The following is a 22,658-nucleotide window of genomic DNA, read 5'->3' as shown; positions in this document are numbered from 1 at the left end:
TACCTTAGCAGAGGTATTTTTTCTCCTTTCATTCTGCATTTTTCATTCCTACTATTTTTCTCCCTCTAAGAAGTAGAAACTTTTTAACAAAACACCTGATTTTACACAGGCAGATCTCTGTGTTAGTTGCTGTCATAAGGGATTGAAAAATTCAAAGTCTCAAAGCAGCTTAAGTCTTTTACTCTTGAGTGTAATTCCTTGGACACTGAGTACTGATAAGAGGCAGTTCTTGTATTCAGCTGATTACAGTGCTAACACTTCAAGCCAATCAGTTGGTATATAATCGGATTATCGGGACCACAGCTGACTCTTAACACTGCAGTGCACCGTAGCCCTTACTTGTTCTCTTTCCTTACTTAAGGCTCTTGTATTGTCCTGGTATTTATTCAAAATCTGTCAAGCTACACATACTTCCCAAAGGATACTTTGGAATGGGCAGAATCATACTACAAGAGAAAAGGCAGCTTGAGCTCATATCTAGTCCCATTCAACAGCCACTCTCGTGTTTAGCAGCACTTTGGTCTCAACTTTCAGTTCTTTCCTCTCCAGCCTCCCTCTTCGAGGGAGGGATCCAGTCTCAGCTCTGAATCTAGTGTTCATGTTTGCAGAGCTTGTGCAGGACTGGGGCTCAGCTACATATAGCTAATCGGGGTGCTCAGAAAGGTAGTTCAAAGACAGTATGTTGCAGAATTGGCAGAGGCTAAGTGGGGAAGGTTCAGCAGGCCCCCTAGAGATTTGGCCAAGGGAGGGCAGAGAGAGGATGCTCACATTGATCTGGGACATAAGGAGGTGCTCTGTGGACAGAACAGAGGAGCTGCAGAAGCACTGAGGGTGAGGCAGGCTGGGAAGAAGTGAGTGAACTGGGCAACCTTAAGGCTTGCCCACCTTTCCAAACCTTTGCATGCTTAACCAAACCTTCTGAAGTTTGTCCTGACTCCACAGATCAGCTTCTCTGAACATGGGCATTGGATTGGAGGGGACAGTGGGAGAAAAAACTTTCTTTATTTCTGAGAAGTACAGGCAGATCTTTTGTAATCACGTGTGTGCCTGGGGCAGGGTATTGGAGAGCTGGGTGATCTTTTAGTATTTCTTAATCTTAGAAGCAGAGGTACTCAGACACAGACATCCCAAGTAGAGCTTTGGAGGAACTGACCCTGGGCCTGGAGTGATTCCTGTAGTTCATTTAAGTAGCTGTTCTGCTGTAGGTGCAAGGGCAATTCTGTCTTTTCACAGCTGTTCCCACCTGCACAACTGGCACAAGAGGTGTGGTTGTGGCCTGCAGGTGGCTCTTCCCCCTTCCAAGTGTTCCTGACAAAGGAAACCTCAAACAAATGCTGACATCATAAGACATGGCAAGTTGCTAGATAGGAGGCATGGGAAGGTACGTGTACATGGCTGTTGGCTTGAGGGAAGCTCTGGAATCCTGATCATTTAACTTAGTGTTTTGTAGGCAAATAGCAGAGTTAATTGCTATCTTTCACACATGCATCAGCAGCCTTTAGCTGAGCTCTCTGTTAAGGGCATAGCTTTTTCTTTCCTACACTGAATATGTTGGCACCCAATATGACTACCATTTTAATGACCTAACTTCATACTTCTGCTGGTAGTTACCACATGTGTAAGATCCTACTCTTCCACCCCTTTCTCTGCTCCAGTGGCATGGTACTGGTCCTTTCTTTCCTGCCGTCTGCCATCCCTTCAGCAGTGACTTTAGCTTTAGGTCTTTGCCTGCCTTCCTCCCCGATGGACTAAAAATCCATGCCAGTCTCTTGTCGTGATAGCTTCTGCCAGCATTTCTGCTTCCTGTTTGACTTCCCTTGGGCACTCTCCTAGCTGCCTTTTTGAGGGTCTAGGTTAACAGAGCTTTTTCAGTTTGTCTGCTTGCCTTCCACCAAGCAAGAGTGTTAAGAGAGTCCTTCCAAATTTGCTTGACCTGAGTGTATGGTGAATAAGGTACTACTCTTCAATAGGAGCAGCATATTCTTTAGAAGAAAGTTATCTCCAGGACAAAAAATATCATGTTTTTCAAGGCTTTTTGTTTGTACTTAATGACAGGCAATATTTCTTTACACAGGTATGTACCTATTGGCATTATGTTCCTTGTTGGGAGCAAGATTGTGGAAATGGAAGATATTGTCCTTCTGGTGACCAGTCTGGGAAAATACATCTTTGCCTCTATCCTGGGCCACTTCATCCATGGAGGAATCATTCTGCCACTTATTTATTTTGCATCCACACGCCAAAATCCATATCGTTTTCTCTTAGGACTTATCACGCCACTTGCCACTGCTTTTGCCACTTGCTCCAGGTGGGTTTCTGTGCTTCTTTTGTGATTATAGCCTGCTTATATTTGTCAATGTAAATTGGTTATATCCCAACACCAAATTGTGTTGAGTTTTAGGTGTGAATATTGTTCCTGAGATTGCAAAAGTAGACTTCTGAGCATGGAGAGTCTCACTGCTGTCAGCAGCCTGCCACACAACACATACTGATAATGAGCTGTTGAAAACAATTCCTCAAAATATTGGGACTGTAGCATGATGCTGAGTTGGACATTTTGGGGGGAAAAAGTGAAAGTATTTGCCTGCCAGCTGTTCTTTCAATTTTAAGTAAAGTAAGGGTTAGTAGTGAGGGACTTTGTCCTGGAAAGTTTAGTTCTCCAAGTTCAGAAGGATCTGGAACAAGTTTAGACTAATTTTGCAGGAGCAAAGCAGACTTATTAGCTAGTGTAAAGGGACGTAACATTGTTGATTTCAAAGATCTGGCCTGATCAGCTTTTATTTGTCATAACCCAACTATCAAGCATGTCATCTACACTTTTCTCAAGGTGCAAACACCTGATCAAATATCATAACTGTATAAAATCATTTCAGGTCACCTCCAAAAGTAGATGCATGTCTGTCACAGGGGCTCAAGTACATGAAGTACAAGAGGGTTTATGAATAAACCCATGTAAATTATAATGCAAGAAATAAATCCAACAGTGTTTTTTTTATTATTATTCGTCTGTTCATTTGAGAAGGTACTAGTACAACATTAACAGAGATTTCTCTGTTGTGTTTGTATTGGCATCTATTGGTGTATTTTTGTGGTTTGAGACTTGATCATTCCACAGCCCTGTTAGGCTACATACTGTGTTAAGTCATGAGTTCTTGCTTCTGGGAGATTAGAGTCCTTATCAGCTATTTCTGCATGGAAGCAGATTATTAAATACCACTGCTTAAGACCAACAAGGACCCTCATTGCTGTCATTACAGAGAAGGACTACAAAATGGCATCATTGTCTTGACAGTCCTGTCCACAGCATATTAGAAACATGAAAGCGATGAGACAGTGACTTTCCATTCAGTGCACCCTGATGCTTTGTGTTTATTTTTCTTTATTCTCTGTTTCTAGCTCAGCCACTCTCCCGTCGATGATCAAGTGTATTGAGGAGAACAATGGAGTTGACAAAAGGATCAGCAGATTTATCCTTCCTATCGGGGCGACTGTAAACATGGATGGAGCTGCTATTTTTCAGTGCATGGCAGCTGTGTTTATCGCTCAACTGAACAATGTTGACCTCAACCCTGGGCAAATCTTCACAATTCTGTAAGTTGCTTGCTATTGCAACCACATCCTTCTGGGCCCCAAACACATTCAAGCCTGTGGTCTCTCTGTTAATAGCTAGCAGTTTGCATTCCACATCTCTGACCTAAAGCTTGCAAACTGCTATGAAACATAATTATAGGGTGATTAAAGGATGGAGTCTTTCAAGCTTTATAAGATTTGCCAGAATCTTGATTTAATAGCAGGTGGAACCTGGGAGGGGTAATTGAATTCTGAAACAGACTTTGAGCTGTTTAAAGCTGTTTCTCACATGAAATTCCTCTCCTTCCTTAAGCATCTCACTCCCCCACCCTCCACTCACCATTAAGCTGGGTAATTGAGGCATGCTGCTCTACGCAGAAAGCTATGCCTGATTCACCCTCTGGATGTCTTAGAAAATCCTCCTGCCAGCTCCTCAGTTCTTTATGTATCAATTTCATACTAAAGACTCTGCTCCTGCTTACCTCTGCCCTTCCTACCATCACATCGCTGTCTTCCCAGGTCAGACCCATTATCATCCCCCTCCTGACTGCTTTGCTCCATTATTCCTTCCACCACCTCAGTCCTGCCTCCTTCTCTAGGACTCTCTCCCCTCCATGCCTGCAATATTGTCCCACTTCCCATATCCTATGAAGTGTCATTCTCTTCACTTGCCTCCTCAAAAGTCCTGAAGTGAGGATCCTACAAGGAGTTCTAGTCCCTCACTGTGCCAAGAAGCCATAGCTGTATCCACCAGATGCCTTCTTGGGCCAGTTCCTGGCATTTTTTTACCCTCCCTGACAAGGTTTTATTTCCTTCCTTATTGCATTTCCCAGTATATTGTTTGTCTATTTAAGGCAGGGCTGGGGCATTATTTTCTTTGATGGTAACCAAATTAGCCTTTCAGGTACTCAGTGAATCAGGTGTTAACACAGGCCTGAGGATTAAGGAAAACTCAGTTGTAGACTGAACACAAAAAGGTGTGTGGTCCATGTCTATAGCACATGCACCACAGGCTTCCAGCTCCTGATTTAGGGTCTGTGTTTGAATGCAAATGAGACACAGAGAAGGGACAGTACCCTGCATGGCAAGGTTTACCTTTATACATTTGGAGCCAGGAGATGTAATGTACTCAGCATGTTTGAACTGATACATGACTTGGAAATGGATATATTAGTAAGGCAGCAGGATATAGCAGTGTTGGGTTTTTTTCTGAAAAGGCAATCATGGTATTAAACACAGAGCCATTGCCTTGGTAGCTGCTATGGATGCCTGCTGAGCAACTGTGCTCTGTACCCTTTACTTTGTATCAGCAGGCAGGAAGGGGTTTGCCTGGGAAGCAAATGATCTGTGTCCCCTGCTGTAGAGTTTGTTTACAGTTCCCATAGTGGGGAAATGTGTGACGTAAGTATAGAAGAGGAGTGCTGCAGAGCTCGTGCTAACCAGGTACGCAAATTGATTTGCAGTGTGACAGCTACCGCATCCAGTGTGGGTGCAGCTGGGGTCCCAGCCGGAGGCGTCCTCACCATCGCTATCATCTTGGAGGCCATTGGACTTCCAACCAACGATCTGTCCTTGATATTAGCGGTGGACTGGATTGTGTAAGTACTTTAGGCCACACATAGCTGCTGTTGAATGACATGTAGTGTGTTCAGCTGGAAACACGGGGCAGTGTAGTCAAAGTGGCACAGTATAAAATAAAACCCTACAAGCTATGGCTGCCTGCAGCACAGGTAACTCTTGAGAGATAATGGAAAAGGTGGTCAATTAAAGCAGGTAGTATGCTAAAATCCCTCTTCAGCTTTTTTACTCAGCCTTTATTGAAATGTATTTCTTTCTGGTTTCAGTTCCCTTTAGAAGGATTGTTAAAAGTTTTTTCAAGAGGGTGTTGATACTGCTGGAAATTAGTTGGATGGTAGGAGGGAAGGGGGGAAAAAGGAAATTGAGTCTGAATAGTGGTGGAAAGCTTTCTTGGTCACATATGTGAAGCAGTCTCCATCAGAAGCTGTTGACAGCTATTGTTTGAACTATTTTTGTAGTTCAAGACTGGTCAAAGCACCAACGCAAGTGTCACAGAGAGGTGCTGTCCATTGTCAGGGCAGGGACACAGAGGGTTTGTGGCACTCATCACAACTGTGGCCAGTGTCATGGCTGGAACACGCTGCTGGGTGTCACAAGTTTAGTACAGAGTATTACCACCTTTCCTTTCCATCTTGTGGGAAAAAGCTAAAAGGTCAGGCCTTTGCTCAGCTCCTCCTTTTCCCCTCCTTGAAAATGAGAGATTATCTCCTTGCCCAGCTCTGTTTGGAAGAGCTTATCTCACCACTTAGCATAGTTATGTCCTTGTTAAGGCCTAAATTTACCTTCTGTAGTACCTAAATTAGATTAAGGAAAGCCTAGAAAATTTTTTTTGCTCTAAGTATTGGGGACCCAGCCACAAGTGCATGATAACTATAAATGCCACATGCAGGTGATCTCTTGTAGCTTTGATGAGCCTCATGGAAAAGGGTGTCTCTGCTTTTCCTCGAACAAGCATCTAAGCACTCATGAACTACAACATGCTTAGAGTTTAAATGCTAGTGAAGTAAGCATGATCTGATAATTTAAAAGTATAATCTGCTTTCAAGCCATCTGGTTGAAGCTGGGTAGTGGGCTGAAATCACTGGTCAGTATGGGTCAAGCAATCTGAATCCCATTGGGTTTCTTTTCCAGTTGACGGGTTTCTGGGCATTTCCTGGTTTAGACTGTACATAATCCCTCTGCATTGCTTTTTGGAAACACCAGCCTTTCTGTATAGGTGGTGTACTTCCACAGCAGATGTGGAAATTAGGGTGCCCAAAGACAGTCTTGAATTCTGGAGGCTGGGGAAGAAGGCAGCTGTATTATTTCCTTCCCGTCCCACACCACATGTGTCTGTGGAGCATAATCTTATTCTTGTGGTTTCATTAGGGCCATCAAACTCTTTCTTGCTGTCACCCCTTGGGGATCATCCCCCTTCAAAGGACAGGAGAGGCAGGCAAAGCAGTGGCTAGCCCTTTGTATCCCATCTTCCTAAGGTATTACAGTAATAGCTGTGTGTTCCACAAGCTGTACTTGCAAGTGCTTGGAGGCAAGTGTGAAAAGCTTGCCCTTCCTTTCACTCCAGGCTGCCCTCAGCCTGTGTCGTGCTGGCTGTCTTCATTTCAAAATATGTAGCATCCCTCTGTGGTCAACACTGTTGTTCTAATCAAGGAACTCAGCCTTATGGTAACAAAGGGGGGAAGGAAGGAGGGAAGAGTCCCATGTCTTGTTTTAATGCCAGCTGTTTAATTACCAGAGAGAACCACAGTGGCAAGTTGAGCACATGTTGAAGTTAGGCTGCAGAATGACTAACAGAAGTTTTAAAAGGCATGTGAAGAAGTTCTTCTTTATGACCTATAAATCTCCGTTAGACCCTGGGACACAGTAGTTTTGTGCTGTAGGACCAAAGATTAGGACAGGTGCTACTAGCAAAAAATCCAGAGAGCACAGTCACTCTGCCTGCTTTTGGAAGGACCCCTTAAGTAGGTGTTTGGGTTAAGGTATGAGTCTCTATAGTTAAAAAGAGCTCTGAACTCGCATTTGAAAAATGCTAGCCTGGGGAAGGGGATGAGGATGGAGGTGGGCTGGGAAAAGAAGGATGCCTGAGAAAGAGTAGTACCATTGCTGCAGCCCACTGAGAGACCAGAACCAGTCAATAGTAATGGTTGGGCTGACCTTAAACCAGCTGCAGTGCACATTTTTAGTTCTGAAACGGGGATGATACTTCTGTGGAAAATATCTATGGTAATAACACCTCCCTTGTCTAGCTCCACTGATGTTAGTGGATCAGCAGGGGTGAATCAGCTCCCCTTATTGTGTTGTAACTCTCTTAAGCTAAAAGCCTGCTGCTTTGTTTTTTGTTTCTTATCTTAACCAGGGACCGAACCACCACAGTTGTGAATGTGGAAGGGGATGCCCTAGGAGCGGGCATCCTTAATTACCTGAATGAAAAAGAAAAGAAAGACAAAGAGCAGGAGCTGAAAGAAGTCAAAGTAGAAGCAATTGCTAACAGCAAGTCTGAAGGGGAAACATCACCTTTGGTAACCCACAAAAACCAAGTCTCCAACACAACCAGTACAGCAGACCCTGAATCCAAGGAATCAGTACTGTGAACTAGAGGCCATCCATCAACACACGTCCTAGAGGTGGACCGGGGACTTGTTAAAGCAAACCTAGACGTTTGCAGTGCTAACAAGGGCTGGATGGCTCTTGAAAGTTTTCCGTTCCAGTCTGTTTTGAAATACGCTGGCCTGGGGCAGGGGAGGGAGGTGGGGTGGGCAGAGAAGGGGTGTTGAGAAAGAACACTCACTTTATAGTAGCATTTTAATAATTCATATATATACATGCTTATGTGTTGCACATGCACACACATATACATGTATGTGAAAACAATGCCATTGAGACTTATGGTTTAACAGGACTTCTGTTAGTAAAGGTTCATATGGGTTGGAGATGGGGAAGTAGACAAACCCAGTATGTGCATATTGTAGGGAAAAGTTAGTAAGCTTGTTGTGCTGCTGTTCAAATGGACATGCAGTCTAGAAACTCCAGAGTGGGTGAAAATGTTGCTTAAATTTAGTTTCTGTCCTGGAAACACTTACCAACAATTACAGACACGATATATGAAGCAACATTTTTCACCCACTCCCCTTCCTCTCCTGTTCTCTGATCCCTTACAAACGTTAAATATATCCTGAAAACTAGCTTTTTCTTTTTTTTTAATTTTTTTTGTTTCATATCTGTATTAATAGATTAATAGGGGTCCACCCCTTGTTCCATTCCCCCACTACACTGCAGCTCATAGCAGCTTTCCTACCTTTTGGTGAGTAACTCCCAAACTTTGGGACCAAACATAGAAGATCTTTGTGCAGATCAAAGACTGGTTTTCTTCTTTCCTCTAACCAAGCTGTTAAGGAAAAAATCCAGAGGAAACACAAATTTTGTTAAAGTAATCCCTTTGGGGCTGAAAAAAATGTAGAGTCTGTTCCAGCATAAATACGTCTGAAAGAGGCTTGCCTGTGACAACTTCAAGAGATCAAGAAGTCAGTTCCCTTCATGAAAACACGCATGCTCCTTTGCTAGCACGCCATGACCTACTCATGTTTGTTTAATGGGTCAGTCCAAACAAGTTAAGTCATATCCCTCTTCCAGCAAAATTGAACAGGGGAGGAAAAAATCTGAACACACATCATGTGGGAACTGACGGCAGGCAAGTCTGAGTGTTGGTTTGAAAGGGGAAGAGAAGAGTTGAGTTTATAACCCCGTGTAGTTCAGTGATCTCTGGGTGTTGGGACAGCTGCATACCTGTTCCTGCTAGGAGTTTGGTCCTACTATAAACGTCCTTCTGGCAGCAGCTTACATTTAGTAATTCTGGGTGGTGCTGGGCCTGCGTAATGCTTACTGACAGATGGTAACCTTTGCTTGAGGCTGAGCCAAATGCTTCTGGATTCTGACTCTACCTTTCTTCCTTTACAACATACTTCCTGAATTTGCACCCCAAACCTGAACAAAGTCCAGCAAACTCACTGCAAAGATCCTGTTGACTTATCTTGGCTTTTTGGACAGCAAATAATTACAAAATTATGGCTGTGCATATGCCAAGATTTGCCTGGACTTGTGATGCTTTCCCTTGGCTACTTTAGCAAGATGATTGCAAATGGTCAGTCTCCACACTTTTAATTCAGCAATATATATTTACACTTAGCTTTGATATAAAGTAATGCTAAGTCTCCCTTTTTCTTTCTCCTCTCTTGCTTCAGAGCAAGCTATCTTGGAAAGATATCCGGTTGCTGATGTGTATGTTCGCAGCACTAGGAAGTGGCAGCTCCAATTTCATAGCAGCAGCAGCCTTCATTTGCAAAGCATCCTTCCTGGTGAAGGGACACAATGAGTTTTGCAAAAAGACGCTCAGAATGAGATGTGGCTACCTCTGAGGGAAAACACAGTGAGTGCGTCATTACTGGCTGTTTAACTGTGTGCAGCAGAGCTATGCAAACAATCAAAGTAGGAAAGCATTAGTCAGCCCACTGAGAAACTGCAGGTGGAGTTTCTTTTTAACCAGTTTATTTATAACCATGTCCACAAAATTTGGTCATTCCTTGGCTTGTCTTCGAAATGGAAGGAGACAAACACAATTCTCTAGGGACATCCTCTGCCCTGTATTTATTATTTCATTTTTAGCAGATCAAGACCCACTGAAACTTTGCGTTTCCTCCCATTAGAATCATCCCAACTCCTTTCAACTCAGGAAGCCAGAAGCGCACTTTATAGCTGACAATGAAAGTCAACAAATAAGAGGTGTTTTGAAAAATGTTAGAGGCTTGAAAAAATGGTTCTCAACCTTTTTTCTTTTTTTAAACAAGTGTGAGTATTTCTTTGGAAAATCTGAATGCACCAGAACCCCAAATACTTTGATTTTGAAGCAGTTATATGGATGTCTCAAGGAAGCTGAAAATCATGACTGTTCCCTGTGGGCTGGGTTCTGTAGTTGCATTTTATCCTCCATCAGACATTTGGCCCCCCTGGTGCTCTTCTTCACCATGACACATGCAGCTGGGATCAGGACATGAGAGCAGGCAGCATTCAAATGACAATTCCTGTGAACCATCACAGCAACCACAGGTAAAAGTACTCACCTGGGCAAGTCCAAAGGCTGGGCTTCCTTGCAGGCAGCAGCTTGCCATTGCTGTATGGATCTTTCTTCCCTGTGGTGCTGCAGCTTGAATGCACCTTGTCCTTATAGCAGCATGCCATAGGCTGTGGCACATTCTTTCTGACAGTAGATCCAAGGAAATCATAGAATCATAAAATGGTTTGGGTTGGAAGGCACCTTAAAGATCATCTAGTTCCAACCCCCCTGCCATGGGCAGGGACACCTTCCACTAGACCAGGTTGCTTAGAAGTCCCATCCAATGTGGCCTTGAACACTTCCAGGGAGGGGGCATCCACAGCCTCTCTGGGCAGCCTGTTCCAGTGTCTCACCACCCTCACAGTAAAGAATTCCTTCCTAATACCTAATGTAAATCTACCCTCTTTCAGTTTAAAACTGTTACCCCTTGTCCTATTACTAGACTCCCTGTTAAAGCATCCCCCCAAACTTTCCTGTAGGCCCTCTTTAGGTACTGGAAGACTGCTATAAAGTCTCCCCAGAGCCTTCTCTTCTCCAGGCTGAACAGCCCCAACTCTCTCAGCCTGTCTTCATAGGAGAGGTGCTCCAGCCCCCTGATCATCTTCATGGCCCCCCTCTGGACCCGCTTGGGCAGGTCCATGTCTTTCTTATGTTGGGGGCCCCAGAGCTGAACACAGTACCCAAGGTGGGGTCTCATGAGAGTGGAGTAGAGGGGCAGAAACACCTCCCGCGACCTGGTGGTCACATTTCTTTTGATGCAGCCCAGAATGCGACTGGCTTTCTGGGCTGCGAGTGCCCATTGCTGTCTCATGTTCAGTTTTTCATCCACTAATTCCCCCAAGTCCTTTTCCTCAGGCCTGCTCTCAATCCACTCATCGCCCAGCCTGTATTTGTGCTTGGGATTGCCCTGACCTACATGCAGGACCTTGCACTTGGCCTTGTTGAACTTCATGAAGTTCGCATGGGCCCACCTCTCAAGCCTGTCAAGGTCCCTGTGGATGGCATCCCTTCCCTCCAGGAAATGGTAAATTAAAGCCAATACCTCAGAGTCTTCTTACTATTTTCCAGTAGCAATGCAGAAGCTCAAAGTCTTTGCTAAAGAACTCATCTCCCAGTCCCCACTAGTGGATTGCCACATTTTGCATCAATGTGAATGTCTAGCCCCATATAAAGCTTGTTAGAGCAGTCAAATTTAAAGTGGTCAAATCATTCTTATAGCAGGAATTTAACCAAGGAAATCTAACACTCCCTCTCCTGGAAAAAGGTGCCATAGACTTTATATGAACTATGAGTATTCAGGTCTTAATCTGCCAGAAATCTGTAATCTTACAGAAACCCTACTTTAGACTTACAAAGGTGCCAGTTCTTTTATTGTTCATGCACAGCAAGAGGGATCCCAGAGTTTTCCATGGAAGCAGGAATGCTGGGTAACTACTGCTTGTCAGAACATCTTCTTCATCTTTTCTCTATCATCTGTGTCAGAAATGACATTTCTTGTTTTTCTGTGATGTTCCCATTCCTCACAACGGCCATGCCGCATCTTCTAGGGCTTTCTACCTGGATTCAGATTTTTTTCTTAAGGTACAAATGTAAAAGATCCAATATTACACTCTCTCAGACTGTAAAAAATTTGGCACATTCTAACAACTGCCCTTTTAACAATGTGAATCCTGATCGAAAGCCCGATGAGATAGAAGACTTGCCATTTGCTTCAAGTGGTCAAGGTCTTCAGGTAAGGCTACTGGGAGAAAAATGAAAGGGCTGTTGGAGGATGTGCATTTTGTATGCTGTCCTTGACCTTCAGTGCAATGTGTTACACTGGGAGTTTACTATTTCAAGTCCCTGTGCAGCCTCACTCCAAGAGGCTGTGAGCTGAGAAGGTGCTCAGCAGCAGTGCAGGTGCAGCTGGTAGTACCTGCTCTGCTCTCACCCAGGCACTCCATGAATCTGCTGCTGGTGCAGTACTTAACTCCAGTGTTTCTTGAGTGGACATAACGTTTCTGTTCTCCCAACACGACTGGAAACTGGAAACCTTTAGTTGGTTGCTTTTTCTTTCAAGAGGAAATAAATTCTATCTAGAAAACACTGTTTTTCTTTTTGGTTTTAGTCTTTTTTTGAAGGTACAAATTCTCTTCTTAAGAAACCAGGCTACAAATAGCTCATGTCCTACCCTCTAGTACCATGATTGCTTTTTGGGAGAAAGACATGGGAATATGGAAGAGAAGAGTCTACAAGCCTTTGGCATATGCAACCGTGTTTTGTCTCTGATGCCATTTATTCTTCCACTTTTACCTTTTCTTTTTTCAGTAAAGTTTCTTTGACTGTTTTGGACCATCTTTTATTTCTTCTTCTCCAGGATTGGCTTTCCACTCCATGCTTTATCTGTCACTGCCTGATCTCACCCCATTTCCTGGAATGCCCTGTGCTGTTTTTATGTATCAGTGGCTCAGGTATAAATGGGAAGTGAACAAAGTTTTGAGGGCTCCAGCTGGTCACTGGGAAAGTAGCTGGCATTCTGCCTTGCTCATGTCCTTAACTCACCAGAGGTTTGTGAGACAGCAATTTAAAGAGTTGCTCTGAGTGTGCAGATTGGGTGATGCAGTATGGGTGAAAAAGGTGGAGAAAAAGAAGGAACAGCTGGAGGGTTGCAGGGGGAGCATTATCTGTCTGTCATCCTGAGAAAGGTGCTTATTCCGTGCTGTGAGATGTGGCTATGGATGCCTGAAAAGCTGTAGTGAGCGATGAAGGATGCCAGCACTTGGCTACTATTAGGATATTTTCAGTAAAGACCCATTATTCCCAGTAACTGAGCTTTATCTCGGCTGGTGTGTTGGTAATTGCACTACAAGATTCAGTAATTGCAAAGGACTTTAAACCCTTCTGGGGATGTCTCTTGCAGTCAGGGTGGTTTTTGTGTTGAGAACAGACTAGGGCCAAACCCAGGTCTTCCCTTGCAGGGATGTGACAAACAGGACCGTGTGCTTCGGATATAAAAGAAATGTGGAGTTAACCAAAGTACCAAATGAGTTGTTGAAACAACTTCTGCTTTGTCTTTTCTGGGCAGCCCTGTTACTATCTGTAGAGGCAATGCCCTGAGCTGGAGGTGGTGAGAGGTTGAGGGGACAGTATGAGGGCAGTATGTACTTGCTCTGTTCCCATACTCTTCCCTGGGCATTTGCTGTGGCCAGTGCCAGAGATGCACATGACGTAGTGTCACCATTCTTAGACTTATTCTCCTGTGTTTCCTCCATATTTTACAGCAGGAATAATAAAAACTGAGGCATTTAGGCAGTTCCTCTTTCAATCAAGTGGCAGCTCATAATCACTCACTGTGATGGACTCACAGACCTGCCTGTAATGACTCATCCTGTGACTGATGAACAGCATCAAATTAGGCAGGTCACATAAATTCTCTGACTGTGCTTCCTTTTCTGTAAATTAAGTTTACAGATACTTACCACAGGCAATAGTGTGGAGGATAGTAATTCACAGTGTTTGGAAAGCACTCTTAAGACATAGAGCATTAAATCTTAAGTAATAGTGAACTTTTCAAAAATCTGAAAGGAATCGAATAGTTAAAGTATGCATCATGAAGTCAGAGTGGCATTGTTGTAGAGTATGAATGACTGTGTGATGGAAATGAGATCCAGTGTATGCATTTGCTGGACTAACTCAGGGGAAGCGGGGGAGCTAGTGCCAGTGTGAGTTGCATTTCAAAAAGTGGATGTGATTTAGTCAAGGGAGACACAGTGCACTGTTACATCTGCCTCCTTCCGTGCCCACCTGGCATGCCATGAAAGCTTAGGTTCAGGTAAATGAACAGACTTCACCATGGATTCAACGTCTAAATTAGGAGTCTTAACAGCTTAGTTTCTGTTTCATTGCAATGGAAGAAAGAGCTTTTCAGCTAAAAGAACAAGTTGTCTTGTTGGCAGTATGGGTGAAAAAGGTGGAGAAAAAGAAGGAAGAGCTGGAGGGTTGCAGGGGGAGCATCACAGAAGACAAGGTAAGCAAGTGGATAAAGAAGCTAAGACCTGAAGGAAGTATCTTTTCCTTGGTGTTTTGATACAGATAGCATCAAAAGACTGCAGGCATTTGTCCAGCGTGTAGCAGAGACCGATGCAAATCCCTGCCTGCTGACTGGCCAGGATTTGCAGGGAGGGGCAGACGCCAAGTGCTGATGTTTCTGAAGCCCATCGTCACTGAGCAACAATGAAGCATGCAGTGTGCCAGCATGGAGCTCTGATAAGCTGCTCCTGGCTGCTAGCCACAGAGAAATAACAGTACAGTTCTGGATCAGGGATTGACCCACATTCCTCCTTGCAGGATAGCTAGGACAAATGCTCCTCAGATAAATGCATGGTAGCCATTATTCTCTGAGGACAAAGAAGACCTTGTTATCTATGCGAGCATATTGATGAAAGCCACGCTCACTTGCTGCTTCAGTTTTAGGGAGGAGGGAAAAGGGTATGACAAATGATCTGAAACTTTTTCCAGACATTGGGCAACACGTTGAGACAGTTGCCACTGAATATTTTAAGTCTGACAAGAAGTGATCAAGAGCCTTATTTGGCTTCTGTAGCTCTCTGTCTTGACATCTGAGCACCGGCTTGGGGAGTTAATGTTAACACAGTATTCGTTCTCCGCATGGGGTCTTTACAGACATTTGTGACCAGCAGGCACCATTTCACAGCTGCGGAAGTGAATCCATGCAGAAAAAGGTGAAAGAATGCTTTCTCAAGTCACGCAAAGAGTTGCCAAGCAGGCTAGGAGCAGATCTCGAATCCTGAAGCCAAGTTCATTGTTAGCTAACAACTATCACTTCCCTAAAAAAATTATCATCTGGGGGTTTATAAATATATTTGAGTATTGATACCATAGTAGTAATAGTATGTTACTGCAGGATGATCACTTCTCTTTTTGGAGGAATGGAAGGGGAGAAGTGTAGATGTAGGAGAGTTATCTTCCCTCTAGGATGGATTTTTTTAATAGAAAAGGAAAAAGGAAGTCTCTTTCATTCAAGAGTTCATGGTGTGGTTACTTACTAAATTCTATCTCAGTGTCAGCAGATGTATCCTCAAGAGCTATGAAATCTCATTTGGATTTAACCATTCATCTCATTGCCAGCAGGAGGTGAGGACTGTGGTCATTCGAGTAGGCCAACTGCTCTTACTTGAAGTCCTGCACATGAAACATTTATACTTATCTTTCTCAAGGCCACAGATGCTGTTTGCAAGGCAAGCAGGCCTACCGACAGGGACCAGTGTGAGGAAATTAATTTTGAGTCAACCCTGTTGTAATGTGAAGTTAATGGTGTGGTTTTAAGCCACAGAGACCAAGAAATTTGGTATTTAGATGTTCCTTAGGATAGCTTTCGCTTGCTCCTTCTGGTAACAACACTGAGAAAGTAATACCCTTGCTTTGCAAGCATGTATTTAAGTAACCGAAGCTAAACTGCATATGGCATGTCAGTGCAACTTAAGTTAATTGCAGTTACATGTTGCAGAAAGAAATTACCAAGGGAAATCTCTGAAGGAAACTGTTTACACATGCCTGAATTCCCCTGGATTACATTCCCTCAGAAAGAATTGTACTTAACCATAAAAAATACTCCAGATATTAACTGGTTTGGATTGTAGCTTTTTTAAGAACCAGAAAGAATGCCACAAAATGGACAGGCTAGGGCCTTCAGTGGTGTGTATTAATGTAATTTCCTGAGCTTTCAGTGGCCTGTGGACTTCTGATGGAGATGATACCTCCTTAGCAGCATAGGGGTTTGGTCTAGTCCTCTTAAGACGATCGTGTTCATTAAAGCAGCAGTAATGGAAGATTTTTAAAACCGGTTGGCTATAACTAGAGACATTTTACGTGCTCACAGTATTCTTACGACATGGTGCCTCCCACAAGAAAAATGTGTTTTCTAGATGGTCAGTCTTGATGGAGAAGCTTCCTAATTTTTTGATCGGTTTTCCTTCTCTGTATCTCTCTTGCAGAGTGTGCTGTGGTCCTTGGGAGTCTCCCCAGACCCCATCAGGACCAGGCTCCTATGGTACATAGGTTAAACTTAAAGATATTCTAGTCCCATGTGAGGACACAGACTGTCCCACATTCTGTTATGAGGGGATGAAGATGTAGCTTCAGCTTTGGAGGAGGGGCTGGGCTGAAGAAAACTCTTCTTCATTAAGGCAATACTTTAATTACTTTTTACACTTAAGTCAAATAATTGTGACCAAGCTAGCCCAGCCCTGGCTGCCTCCCTGCTCTGCCCCATGATAGATGCTCTGTTGACATCACTTCCCTGTAATGTCTAGTGTGGAGGTAATGTGTTTGCCATCCCTGAATATTCCAATCTTTAAAAAATATAGTCTTATTTAGACTTTTTCTGTTACTACCCTGGCTACACTTTTGTAAGGTCATCCACAAAGCACGTGCTGTATGGGATGGAGACCATGCGCAGCACTACTAATAGCATACCTCTGCTAATGGGAGATGAGCCTTTTTTCCTGAATTGCTTCTTGGTTATAGCAAACTGAGACTGACTCACTCACGCTTTGTGAGGGTGAAGATATTGATTAGATTTTGATTAATCCCTTTAGATTCAGGGACAGCAGGACCACCCCTAAGACACAAAGAGTCTCCTGCAGCAGAGGTATGCAATCTGCCTTATTATCCTTAAAGGTGCCTTGTCCTGCTTCCCTTCAGGACAAATTCCAAATTGCTGTTTGGCTTTTGAATATAACTATGCACCAAAGGTAAGAGACTCCATTATCCCTGGAGACAGGAGGGAGAACATGATGTCCTGGTGTGGTACAAGGAAAGTGAGTTTCTTTTCTTTATCCTGTAAGGTCTCTGTCAGCAATCCTGCCTCTGATGTGTGTATGCGTGTGTGTGCTTTTACTTCTACATGAGCACAAATTGCTCTAATTAGGAGGGAGGATTCTTGTATTTTTATATGCTAAGCCATTTGATTAATTACTTTAATAAAATGACAGACAGATGAACTCTGAAATTCACTGCCATCTGCTCCAGTACAATCCAGTATCACTGATACAAAGGTATCTGCCTTCAGATAAAACCTAGTGCTTAGAGTAACCACTCTGTTAAGTAAGTACTTGTGTCACGTGGTTGTGTTGATCCTTGTGAACATCTGTAACTGTTCCTCTTTTAAAGCTGTGGGTTTGATCCATGTGACTCTGTATCAGCCTTTTTGTTATCTACTGAGAACAGATGTACATGCACATATGCAAAAAAAAGACCATATTGCTGTGTCTGGGGGTGTGTGACCCTGGGGTAGCTATTACAGATGTTTGTTGTGTTGTGTACCCTTTGGCATAAAAACTCTCCCTGCCTGCCTGGGGAGAAAACAGTCCTGTGGCTCAGGTTGAGATGGTTTGTTGTATTAGGAGGGTAACACAATAGGATGCTCTCTCTCTTTTCCCCTTCTCTCATGGAAATGTATATTTGTTCTCTCTTTGTGTAGCTTCTCAATCTGAAATAAAAATCACCCCAAATAGAATTCACGTTTCCATCTTTGTTTTGAGAATACCTAGCCTTTTAGCTGGATCAACCTTGCTTAGGCAACTGGGCATCTTGCTGGACCAGGCTCTGGGGCCCTGTCTCCCAAGCAAACTCTCTGTGACTCCTTTGGAAATGCCCCTGAATGAGAACTGTGTAACTTGGTATTCAGGTCCACTTTCCCAGACCATGCCCTTTGCTGGTCACTTTGTCACTGATTATCAGCATATCGCTCCATTTAACCCCTTCTCCTGGAGCCCAGGGCAAGCCTACGCAGGGTAGAATTTCTCCAAGCCCTCTCCACAGGTAGTTGGCTCTAAAGGGGCTTTGGGAGGGCCCGGATTAGTAGGTGTTTTTTATTGATGTGTGACATTGTGGAGTAGAAGGGCTGACAGACAGACCTGCTGCCTATTCTGCCAAGCAAACAGACTTTATTCCCTGGAGGAGGATTGAGGAGTGGGAGAAATCATCTAGCAAATCCTTTGCAGTAGGCAACCAGACTGGTAAATTCAGGGTAATTTTACATTTGACATGTGTTCAGTCTCAGCAGTGTGCTAGTTCCAGAATAGAGGGCCTGGGTTTGCTGTCAAACTTTTCCATTAAAAGCTCCTACACCTCTGTAGGGTAGATTTTATCCTGAGATGCATAATGCAGAACATCACAAATCCTGAAAAAAAATCTACTATGTAAGTGTAGTTTGGTTAGTTTCAAGCATTAAATTCTAGTCCCAGAACTAATAAACATGGGTGCAAAATTTGCAAGAATTGCAAGCACCAGAAGAAAGAAGTATAATTTGAAGGACCTGCCCATTTATGACTTACAAATTGCAACTGGTATTGTGTCTTGGTATGTGAATTTCATTAAACCATCAATGTGGTTGTTTCCAAAAAGCCTATCTGACCCCATGGTTGTGTCTTTGTCTTCTTGCTTCCTAGCTGAAACCCGGAGGAGATACCTGGAGGAATGCTAGACCAGCGAGCTAACAGAGACATCCTCTTGAACCTTATCCTCTAGCCATTCAAATGTCAGCTTTGGATACAATGATGGCTGCTGCCTAAAACAAGCAGGTTTTCTGAAACCTTCTGAGGTAAGTGGTGGTTGTCAGAGCTGTAGTGCCTCGCCATTTGAAACACGTGAATTTTATGAGACCCCTGGAAAAATGTGGAATGGTGTATTTTCTTTAATGAGAACTGAGTCAAGCCTTAGACTGAGTCCCAGCTGACTCAAGCCAGACATTAGAGCTTGCTAGGGATTATTATAGATAAATAGATAAAGTTTCTTATGATATTTCAACAGAGAGATAAAAGTTGGAAGAAGTTCTAATTAAAGTTCAATGACTTTATTCTGTTTTTCTACCACCACTTACCAATCTGGCCACATGCTTTCCAATTTCTTAATTTCATCTTTTTTTTAAGAGGAAGAGAGTTTTTTGGAAAATATTCCTCACTTCTGCCTTCTAAAAAGCTCAACAGGCAGGTGCCACACATTTGTCTAGTTCACATGAAGAAAAGCATTTAAAAATAAATTTATAACAAAAGCTACTGCTGTTGTTGTAACTTAATATTTGCAGAGGAAATCCAATTACAGCCAAGGAGCAGATCAGTCCTTTCTTTCTTTTTTTTTTTTTTAATTCCCAGTTTGTCTGATTAAGATAGATATAATTGTAGGGAAGTGCTTTGCAAGTTAGTTAAACGAAAGTCAACACCATTTTGTTCTGCTGTGAAATGAATCGTTTGAGTCGAACAGGTTGTGTGGTATAGCTGTGCTAACAGGTCATGTTTAAAATATGTAGATTGATGTTAGCTTGTTGAAAATCAAATCTGCTATCTCCCTGTTTGAGCATTCAAGCAAACATACAAGTACGTTGTACCTCTCGGGGGTACGTTGTACCTCTTGTGAGATGTGATGTGCATGAAAATAGCTTGGCAAGCTTTCAGCTAACTTGCTGTTCTTGCAAGTTCTTGCATCTTCGATGTTAAGAGTCAAGCCATCATGCTATGGAAGATACCGGTGGTTTTAAACTGGGCAGGAAAGGTAGCAGCTGGAATTTATTTCCACATTTTGAAAGTTATCCTTATAATCATAAGGGTTGGGTTTGTCAAAATATATGCCAAGGACCAGACAAATTACAAACTCGCTCTGAAACCTAGGACCAGACATGCAACACAAAGCCACTCCACAGGCTTGAGTAACAAGACTTTGCCATCTCCACAGGATAGTGATCAGCAATGCGATGTAAATTACTGTAATTACTGTGTCACCAAAATATGTACACAATCAGGCAGATCGGGATTCTTTTCATCGTGTTGTGCTGCAGTATAATTAGATGGTGATGCCTACAGCTACTAGAGTTTGAGGGAGGCCTACAAACATTTGCAGCTCAAATCTCTCAAACCAAATAGGTTCCAACCAACAGCAACCAAATCATCAAGATTAAGCTTCTTCGGTACTGCATTGATAATTGGCTCGAGTAATTTGACTCACTGACCATCCTGAAGGCACCAGGCTTTGTCCTTTTAGCAGTACCATTCTTGCTGAGGTAGGAAACAAGTGTGGCCAAACTCAGTATGAGATCTTACAGAAGGGGAATATGGTATTTATTTACATTTTAAGCTCATTTTACCTGCCCACACTTGTTCTCTTACAGATTTCATTCACTGATGCTCACAAGCAATGAGACATAGCTGTTCAAGTGGTCTGGCCCTGATCACTTGCGTGCAACATATACAACAAGGGATGATGGCTGTCAAATCTTCATTAAATGTCCCAGTTTTGGGACAGTTCTTTAATAATCTTTAAGAATTGATAGTTGTTTTGTGGTGATCCTTTGCTGCAGTCTCTCTTCTTGCTAGGCTGCCAGGAGAAGGAATGGGAGATGTGATATGCCGCCATCCTCCTGTTATGAGAGGAGAGTTCTTCATGAATGAGTTGTGTGTGCTATGTGCTATGGTCTTATCGGTGTGCAGACCTGGGCTTGACAAAAACAACATAGTCTCAAATTTTTTGCTGGGAATGGTGTAATTTGTTATGAATACAAGCTGTTCTTAACTCCCCTGCTCTGCTATTTCTTCTGACACTTACATAAACAGATTTTTATTCAGACCAATCCCAATACTTCTTTTACAAATCTTCACTGATGACTGGTTCCTGCAGATCCCAGCTCTGGTTTTGAAGAGCCTCTCGGTTCTGCTCAGGACAATGCACAAATGACAAAGGGCCAAGACATCCCAGCAATTAGAATGAAAAGGAAATCCCCCATATTCCCTACTGAAAGCAGCAGAAAAATCTCACATTTAAAAGTAAAATTAATCCAAATTTTTCATTGTCCATTCTAATTCACATGGATCAAAAGCTGCCACCACCTCCTGACCATCCAGCTCCTATTTATTTCACAGCAACATGTCACCTTCATCCAACAAGAGGAAAGGCAAAGTGTCTGGACCATACTGACTCCATCCCATTCATCCCCCTCTGTACCGCGGCACCTAGCCCTGTTCAGCTGTGTGGGTGTTTCAGAACGCCTGGATAGAGGTAAGGAGATGTTTTGGGGAATATGGAAACTTGAAACACCTGCCTTCATGGCTGGGTCTCCTGTTGCTGGCTGTCTGGCCAGGCCTTTCGTGGTGTGATGGGTACATCGTGTGGCCAGAGAGAAGAAGTGCAATTTTTGTTTAACCTTTTTCTTGGGCTATATTCTGCCACTCTGGCCAGCTGAGCAACCGAATGGTAAAGAACTGAAATTGCCCAGCTGCTAGCACTGCTCTGCACTTCTGTGTTGACACTAAAATAGATGTCACTCTGGTTTTTCCTCTGTTCTTCATTAATCCTGCCTTACATGTTTCATGTGTCTGCTGCCTTGAGTGTGCTTAAGTCATATTTTCAGGTGCTTCTCCAAAATCAGGAAGAAAAAGAAGCAGCTACCTTTTGGGGGAGATATTTAGTAATAGTGCAGTAGCAGCTATTGATGATCTTGAAGAGTGAGGCAAAATTTGCAGGCTTTTGATGAGTCTTCTCATGACTTTATAAAGAAGCTAAAGCAACATGGCTGAGTTTGAACCTGCTTCTTTAGACATTACTGGAGTGACTGTCCAGCTGAATGACTGGATTCCTCAGGGGCCTACTGTAGGTCCAGGACCATAAGTAGTTGATTAGCGACAAAAATGTTGGAACAGAGAAAATCTGCATGTCCCACCTGGAGGAGAAGGTCTGGGAACATGGAAAAGCACAGGACTGAAATTCATAGCAACATGGGAAAAATCGAGAGAGGGTCTGGGAAACAGAGGCTGCAAAGAGTTAATCTAGATGAGAGTAATTAACTGCACTAATACTGGTAGGAAATGGTAGATTAAGGAGCAGGAACAGGAAGTTACAGGCAGTCAGAAGCATTAGTCAATGCCCTGCACTGTGAATAAGGCAGATACTGTATCAGGGTGTGTAAGCAGGAACGCAGCCTGGACTACCATACCAGTTCTGCCTAATCATAGCCAAGCCCATGCTGGAGTTTTGGACCAGGTTTAGGTGTTGACCTTCAAAGAAATGTGGCCCAAAGAGTAAGAATCCACAGGAGAACAAGGGGAACGGTCCAAGATGTGGAAATCCTGACCTCTGGGGAAAAGAAAAGGGTTGTTATCCTGAGAGAGAAGGACCTCTCCCTGCAAATACCTTTCAGAAAGAGGTTAGGCAGAGCAAGTGCACAGTGAGCAGAGTGCTGAGTAGTTTGTACGAAGACAGCTCCTGCCCAGAACCACGGGTAGGAGAGTTTGCCAGCCAGCCTGTCCTTGAGGAGCGAGGAATGTGGTGCTGTCAGGTTGCAACATAGGTATTTTTATAAATCAGTGCCTGAGCAATTTTAACACAGGAGAGGAATAATGTCAATCACTTTGATGTA

General features: G+C 43.3%; 1 protein-coding gene across 1 annotated transcript in view; it reads left to right on the top strand.

Annotated features, from left to right (window-relative positions):
• The window catches only part of SLC1A4 (solute carrier family 1 member 4), a 37,543-nt gene extending 19,772 nt beyond the window's left edge, over positions 1–17,771 (top strand). The window contains exons 5-8 of the mRNA XM_049801002.1: positions 2,075–2,308; positions 3,397–3,591; positions 5,034–5,168; positions 7,505–17,771. Coding sequence (XP_049656959.1) covers positions 2,075–2,308; positions 3,397–3,591; positions 5,034–5,168; positions 7,505–7,739 — 799 coding nt within the window. The 3' untranslated portion in view covers positions 7,740–17,771. The remainder of the gene's footprint in view (positions 1–2,074; positions 2,309–3,396; positions 3,592–5,033; positions 5,169–7,504) is intronic.
• The last annotated feature ends 4,887 nt before the right edge of the window (positions 17,772–22,658 follow it).

This window comes from Accipiter gentilis, chromosome 5 (genome assembly GCF_929443795.1).
Source record: "Accipiter gentilis chromosome 5, bAccGen1.1, whole genome shotgun sequence".
Lineage (NCBI taxonomy): Eukaryota > Metazoa > Chordata > Aves > Accipitriformes > Accipitridae > Astur > Astur gentilis.
This window is presented reverse-complemented; position numbering and strand designations above follow the sequence as displayed.